The sequence below is a fragment of the Humulus lupulus genome, chromosome 7 (genome assembly GCF_963169125.1).
Source record: "Humulus lupulus chromosome 7, drHumLupu1.1, whole genome shotgun sequence".
Classification (NCBI taxonomy): Eukaryota; Viridiplantae; Streptophyta; class Magnoliopsida; order Rosales; family Cannabaceae; genus Humulus; species Humulus lupulus.
The window spans coordinates 15,633,924-15,642,031 of record NC_084799.1 but is presented as its reverse complement, the minus strand read 5'-3'; the positions used below and the strand labels follow the sequence as shown (position 1 = coordinate 15,642,031).

General features: G+C 36.5%; 1 protein-coding gene across 2 annotated transcripts; it reads right to left on the bottom strand.

The window, feature by feature from the left end:
* Nucleotides 1-329: 329 nt before the first annotated feature.
* Nucleotides 330-3,590, bottom strand: LOC133790796 (cysteine synthase-like). 2 transcript variants are annotated; one of them, XM_062228570.1, is made up of 11 exons: nt 3,403-3,590; nt 2,930-3,025; nt 2,724-2,833; nt 2,525-2,582; nt 1,994-2,257; nt 1,777-1,914; nt 1,616-1,667; nt 1,300-1,379; nt 1,053-1,112; nt 885-965; nt 330-717 (listed from the first exon to the last, which is right to left on the bottom strand). In XM_062228570.1, the coding sequence occupies exons 2-11, from the start codon at nt 2,966-2,968 to the stop codon at nt 628-630; spliced, it is 972 nt and encodes a 323-aa protein (XP_062084554.1). In that variant the 5' UTR covers nt 2,969-3,025; nt 3,403-3,590; the 3' UTR covers nt 330-627. The 2 variants fall into 2 exon arrangements, with proteins under 2 accessions (XP_062084554.1, XP_062084553.1); XM_062228569.1 differs by having other exon boundaries at nt 2,930-3,028; nt 3,403-3,589.
* Nucleotides 3,591-8,108: the final 4,518 nt, after the last annotated feature.

Sequence of the window (8,108 nt, the reverse complement as noted above, 5' to 3'; positions counted from 1 at the left end):
CACCTCTTTCTAATGTCTTCTCGTATAGACCAGCGCCCAAGGGTGACCAACTACTAGAAATTATTGTTATTACTATTTTGGGCAGTGTTTGAACCATCATTTATTTTTATTAAGAATTAATTCAAGACAAAAAAAAAGTTATAGTTAAATTACTTTAATAATAAGTGACCATTATTAAAATTTTACTAGTGACCATTGTTCAGTTTTCCAATAAGAAACTTCTCTCTTCATGTCAGTTGGAGCAGTGAAAATGAAATCATCCATACCTTGTTATAAATTACTTTAATAAGTTTGCTTATGATTGTCTAAAATCAATGATAGCGATAAAATACATACAAGGAGACTCTTTTATTTATACAAGCAAGCCTTGTTATGAGTGAATAAGGCTAATAAGGTTGGAGTACCAATATGCAACCAAAATGGTTCATAGCTAGAATTCGATGGAGCTTTACAATTCAAAGATGTTCTCAGTATTGAGAATTTATTTTCTTTAAAATTAAAAAGGTATTTATGTGGTTATGAATAGTTCAGCTCAGTGCAGCTAATACACATACTAGACTCAAAGTTCTCACTCAAGAGTCAAGAATCATCAGTAGCAATAGCAGTCTCCTGGAATCTGGCTAGACTTTACTCAAAAGTCATGTTTTCAGCCTCATGTCTTATGGAATCAAAAAGAACAGTGGATAGGTAACGTTCTCCGAAACTTGGGAACAAAACCTGCAAAGAGAGTGAAAAAGTAGCGAAAAAATCAACGATAACATATGGCTAATAGAGTTTGCAAGTTTGAACTGATCTTGGCTACTTGTATGTATGTATGATCCAAATCTATCTTTTATGATCAAACAGCAAAAAAAATATCACTCAAGGGTAAAAATCGGACTTACCACGATGAGTTTTCCTGCATTTTCAGGCCTTTTTGCCAACTTAATGGCAGCTGCAGCTGCAGCACCAGATGAGATTCCTACCTGCAACAGATGATGCTACCACAATTAGTACTAGAAAGTGAGTGTCATAAATCATAGTATCATTTGAAGTCATCAGATATGCCATACCAGCAAACCTTCTTTTAAAGCAAGCTGCTTAGCAGTTTCAATAGCTTCAGCACCTGATACCTAAAATGTTCTGATATTAGTAAAGGGAGTTTCATGAATATGTTAGCAGATATGAGCTATCAACAACCAAATAATATAAATATGAAAATGAGGTGTTAGTGTAAAGAACTCCTAAACCATTTCAATACTTTGTAACAGCCAATGCTTAAAAAACTGAACAGATAACTCAAATGGCTTCATAACTTACTGGAATAACTTCATCAAGTAGCTTCACATCCAGAACATCTGGGATAAAACCAGCTCCAATTCCTTGGATAGAATGCTTCCCTATGACATGTCCACGCGATGCGTGTCTAGTTAAGAAATTTGAACAAAAATGACAAGCTCAAGACTCCTAATTTATTATCCTGTACTAACAATTGGACATTGATGTTCAAGCACACAAGGCCTTTATTCATGATATATTTTGAATCCTTCACAAGTACCCATGTTCCACAAACATAAGAGAAGACACAGAACAATGATGAACAAGGAAACTTAATAAACTACGAGTAATTACTCACCAGGTTGTCCACCATTCAAGATTGCACTTTCAACTGGCTCCACCCCATAAACCTATAAATAAACATAAGGAAGTCTAATTAATATAACTGATAACACCTTCTCCCTCCCCAAACAACAAAATTGATCTAAACTAGGTACATGTATGAATAAAGTTTGAAACCTTGATATTTGGGTTCTGATCCTTAAGGAACTGCCCAGCACCTGATACTGTACCCCCAGTCCCTATCCCTGCAACAAAGGCATCAACTTTCTCTTCTGAATCTCTCCATATTTCAGGGCCAGTGGTCTCATAATGTATCTGCAAAAACAAAGATAACAGAATTTAAAAAGTCTGGTCGTGAAGGCAACATCACAGGCCCATTGTTTCTGCATAATACCTTTGGATTGGCAGGATTTTCAAATTGATTTAGCGTGTAACTGTTGGGGGTGTCATTTAACAGCTCAGCGACCTTGTCAAAAATCCCTTGAACTCCCTTTTCAGGGTTTGTGAGATACACCTCAGCTCCAAAGGCTAGGAGCACAATTCTTCTTTCGACACTGTAAGAACTTGGCATAACTAGTTTAACCTTGTAACCCTTGACTGCTGCAATGAATGCCAACCCAATGCCGGTGTTGCCACTAGTAGGCTCAACAAGAACAGTCTTTAACCCACCCATTGTTCGAGCATATACCCCGCCAAAGATAGATGTTAGTTTAGTGTTCAGAAATTCACAAACTAATTACATATGTGGCAGTCTCTCTTGTATGAATGAGCATAGATATAGACATGAAAATTATTGAACTTCACTTGAACTTGTAAAGGAGAACTCATCAACATGACGGCAACACTATGAAAACTGTGAAATGGGCTCTGGTTATATCATGTTATATCATCATATCTCTAGACAAATAGAATCTTCATGACTAACCTTCCCTGGCGTGATTAGACCCTTTTCCTCAGCATCTTGTATCATACTGTGTGCTATCCTGCATATCAGAACAGTAAGACAAAATGCAGTCACTCTCCCAATTAAAGGTTTTAAAACAAACCCAGAAGGCTAGAATTCTCATTCTAAATACAATTAATATATATTCAAAAGAAATAGACGAAATTTTATATTCTTGTGCCTGTCTTTGACACTAGAGCAAGGTTCCATCATTTCTAGCTTGGCAGCAACGCGAGCTACACAGCCATCCACAACATTGTTGAGATAAACTATTGGCGTATTGCCAATCAACTACAAGAACCAATATAAGAAGAGAAGACCGTTAGTAAAACGGAATAGAAAGCAAAAGAAGAATAATAAGATTAAGTTCTGGTAAAGATAGATTACTTCAGTAACATCTTTCTTGATTCTAAACTTGTCCTCCATGTTTTTCTATTTCAAAAAACAGTGAATTTTCTCCTCTCTAAGCTCCAAATGCTAGAACTGCTGAAGACCATTTTGTAAACAAAAATGTACAAATGGTTAAAGGCATGAAAATAAAAGAAAGTTCAGATATCAATCATTGATTAACTTTCAAGAACTGAGGCCTAAGAACCAATGTCAAAATCTCAATCCATTATCTAAAGAATTTGAATTAAAAAAATAAAGATTATTCACGCTGTATAAGTACTAGGGAAAGGGCATACATCCCCAGTTAGTGAAACAAATTTGTCAAGTTCAAAACTAAAAGACTAGAGAGTAGAGGGGATTTATATAATACAATACAGATTCAATTTGCTTCTAGTCAAACAAGGCACAAGCAATCATCCTATGAAAATAAGAAAACGTTTAAGAACCAAGTCCAGTCTAGGAAACCTGACCTGAAGTGACTTAAGAACTCCACATACAGATGATAAAAAGTAACAACTGGGCGTTGGTAGGAGCTTGCATTAAAAATCTCACATATATATATATAATTTTTTATTTTATTTTGATCTTGTTGGGGGCTAAAAATAACTAAAGGGGTATTTTTTCTTCATACGTAAAAGGATAATTTGTCAAGGTTGTCACTTTCTGATACTACCCGCCACTGGGTCATTTTATAACCCTTCATTTTCGCTCAACTTGGTTTGAGCACACAGCGGTCACGGCACGTATTGGGTCGAATCTCGAGTGTCTGGACTCTCTAAACTCTAATGGTGTAGGAATGAAAGAAAATTAATTTCTAATAGTTTTCGTTGATTAATAATTATGACATAATTTCAAACTTTGGGACTGCATGGATTTGATTAATAGTATTTCACTACTACACATGGATACTAGCGAAAAATATAAGTTTACATTATTTATTATTTACTAGAAGACTATTTAATAATTTTTTTTCTATATTATAAATTATTAGTCATTTTAACTCTTTTATTAAATGCTCTTTATATATATATATTTTTGGTTTATTTTATATTAATTTTTTTATTATATATTTTACTGAACTTATCATTGGTAAATATTTTTTCCCTTCCCAAAATTTATGCTCTTGTTCCAATTTTTCATCCAACATAAAAATCTTTAATATAGTAAAATTTCCAATTCCCTATTTCAAATTATACTCATTCAACCTCAACTTAAAAACAAATTCTTTATCACAAAAGCTTCGAATCTCTCTGGAAAAATCATTGTTACTTGATGACAATATATTAAACAATTTGTATACTAACGTGTCTAGTAACATTTTAGCTACAATATTAGAACAAAGTTGTCTAATATTATAATTATATAGATATTTTTATTATAGTACATAAAATATGTATATATAAATAATTAATAAACTAAATAGTTATAAAAATAATCCTTATCAATTTATTAAGTTTGTTATGAAGTTGTTTAATTTTATTCCATTCAAAAGATTTTTTTTAAATGAAAATGACTATTCAAATTTTGAATAATTCGGTTATGACTATTAATTACTTTTATATTTTTTATTAATTTTGTGATCCCTGATTTTTCTTATTTTTACACAATCAAACATAGATTAGTACCATCCTAAAAAAAATAGAGCCTAAAATCGTTGTATTGTACCAAATCACTGATTAGTGGTGAAAAATGCATATTTATTGATTTTAATAGTCAAAATAAATTAAGTTTAATTAATATTTTCATGGAATTAATATCATTTATTTTATAATGAAAAATATTTTATTATGATTTAATTTATTGTTATTGTTGACGCTATTTTTCGTCAACTTAAATAAGAGAGCAAATTAAACAAGAAAATATTGGAGGAAATAAGTAAAGATCACAACCGGTTTTTTACGTGGTTCAGCAGTTAAATCTACCTAGTCCACGAGTCTATGTTATTAAGACTTGGAAGTTTTCTGGAAACTTTTCAGAGAATAGTTGCCCAGAGTTTTCTCTTCAGAAATCAGAATTCAGTCATTTACAAATGGTACTTCCTTCTCTATTTATAGGGAAGGTTTGTAGAATTTATTCCCACATATCTCGGGAAGATAATCTGTAAATCAATTAACATAATGCTATTTAATGCATGATTTCCCACATACACGGAAACATCCCATGAAAAGTGGGATCGGATAACAGATTAAATGATATCCCTTAAACAATGGGATTGTACAACAATAAATATGTTCACATGTAACTGATTAACTCGAGTACGAGATTCATCAAATCTCCGAGACTAGCAGTCGATCACGAGCTCGTCACCTAACTTTGCATATGCTCAGAACCAGTAACTATTGATGAAGTCATCTCATTTGAGCTCACACTTCCCCAAGCTCGAGCCATCTTGTTTGAAGACAAGAGATGTATCAGGGAAAAATATATACAAGTGTCAAACCCTGTCCATTACGAGCTCAGAGAATATTCAAGGCTGCGCATCCTTGAGCTTTCCCGAGGTCGTTACTTACAACAAAGCAGCTCGACTGAAGGATCATATGTCGACCGTGTATATTCCGAGCTTACACTTGATGAGCCTAGATTTCGGGATCACAACCTCATGCTCGAAATCTGGGTGTAACATCTTGCCTCCTCAAAAGTATGAGTTCGAATCCTATGAGAATGAGACTTTTGAACTGCCCTTCTTGAAAATTGTATCATTCATCACAGTCGAGTGTGGACACGCGTCATACAAGTATTGAATGGGCAGAGTACTTGAGTGTCTTTTTCACCATGCACACGTTCGTCTGTCTGCCAATTTTATGCCACAGTCCTTTCATTCATTCCTGGTCGTTCGATCAGATACCGAATTCGGCCAACGGTCCAGATCAACTCGACGCTTGATGTAATGCCCCAAATTTCCTAATAAGGTTTAGGATCTTGATTAGGAGGCCGGGAGGGTCATAATTGATTTATTATGGTATTTAATGATTATATGCATGTTCATGTGAATTATATTATTATATGATGGTGAATGCATGCATATGGGTTCATATTTTAATTGCAAGGGCATTTTGGTAATTTGGCCGTTGGGGGCGTGATTATGTAATTTTATGCATATGGGTGAATTATAATTTTACCACATTAAATGTGGATTGGTTCGATCCATTTGACATGAGACGATCATGAGATGCAAGTTTTCGGTCTAGTCATAACGGGATTAAGTTCGAGGCTCGGGGTGAGTCTCGGGGTCATTTTGATGAATAGAACATTACCGGGAATTAAAGGGTAATGGGGTATGATTTATTGGCATTTGAGAATGTTGAGATTAGCGGGAATTGGAGAGCGTTAATTATAATTAACGGTATAGATTGGAAATGACGAATTTACCCTTGGGAGTGTTTAGAAGCTTTTAAATTGGCCTAGGGGCATTATGGTCTTTTGACCTTAAGGATTTATATCAGCTTTGGGGTTTGGAAGGCTGTAGAAAACAAAGACTTCCCTCTTCCTTCCCGTACATCATTCTCTCCATTTTATCCTTTGGTGTTCTTGAGCTCTAGGAGAGGTTTCAAGCTAGGAAACTCAAAGGCTGAGGTTGTGGACTTGGTTTAGCTATTGAGGAAGGTTCAAAGCTGGTTTCAAGGTGAGTTCTAGTCTCAAAATTCAGGTTGTGCTCTGTTTTCCTTTTGGTTTTCAGCTTATGGTTTTTGATGTAGGAAGTGGGAATCAATGGGGGTTCTTGTGTATGTTTGGTTGGGTTTTGATGAGGGGGAGTTATGGGTGATGTTTGGAGGTTTAAATGAGTGTTTGGAAGAGGTTATGAGTTGATTTGAAGGGCTGGTTTGAGAGGAAAAACACTGGGGAAAAATTGAGTTCGTGTGCTGAGTTTTAGCTAGTCTGGGCTGAGCGCCGCGGCGCAGCTGTGGAGCGCTGCGGCCCTTGGCGTTTGGCAGGGAGGTCCTCTCTGTCTAGAGGGCGCGCCGCGGTGCATCAGGGGAGGGCTGCGGCCCTTAAGGCAATTTTGGCCAAAATAGTGTTTTTAGCTTGGGGATTCAAGCCTAAGGCCTCGGGGTTGAACCTACTACCCGGTTGAGTAGTGTTTGAGGTCCCAAAGGTTAGGTTTTGGTTTGGGAACCTTTTATTATTCATTTTATTGATGGAATCCCATAATTGGTTATGACCAGGTGACCGTTAAAGGACCAAAGGACTGATCGTTCTCAAAGTTCGTTTCTTTTGTTAATTCTTGCTCAAACCCAAGGTAAGAAAACTGCACCCCTTATGTGACATGCATGGCTGTGATTGATGCATGTTGGATATTGAATGTGAACATTGATAGCATAATGAATGCTTGGCAATCTTGCCCATTTGCATATGATTATTACTGAGGCATGCTGGGTGATTAAGTGTGATGCATGTGATGCACGAGAAACATGTGATTAGGGCATGCCATGAATGATGAATATGAGAATGGACAAAGCTTGAGTCTCTGTGTTTGTGCACGATTATAATTATGCTAGCAATTGTTTAGTAAGCATGTTGAATGCTCTGTTCTTGGATAATTGGCATATGATACACATTGATAGCATTGCTTACTTGTGCATGGTACTGACTAATTAGTCAGGTTTGGCAAAGGTGCTAGTATCAACTGTGAAGCTGTGACTCACTAGTCAGGTTCGGCAGTGGTACTGGGCACTGGTCACATCGTGCTAACTCACTAGTCATGACAACCCTAGCGTGTTTAGTGCAAGCTATGTCGGTTGGACCTAATCGACCCTCTGCATTGAATGACTCAAAGAGCATTAATGCAGGACCGACCTCAAGTTCGATGAATATAAACAAGCGTTTATCTAGCCAAAGGCTAGTCATTTAGAGCTAGGGCCAGCGAGCCCCGTGACTATTAGGTCACATGGCTATGGGTACCGGCCCCTTAGTGACATGCTTGTCAGTCACTCATTTGATAAGAGCCATTGCAGGAAAGCCTAGGTAACGGTGTTGTTACACGGCTATGGGCGATGGGCCCCTAGTGACTTGGTTGTCAGTCACTCAATATGGTTTACCAGGACCTCAACGTGATATTCACTCATCTGATCAGAGCTATGAGCTCTGTATGATCATTTTGATCATCATATGCATGGCTTTGGGCACTGAGGCCCCGGTGACTTGCTTGTTGGTCACTCAGCATGGTTTACCAGAACCT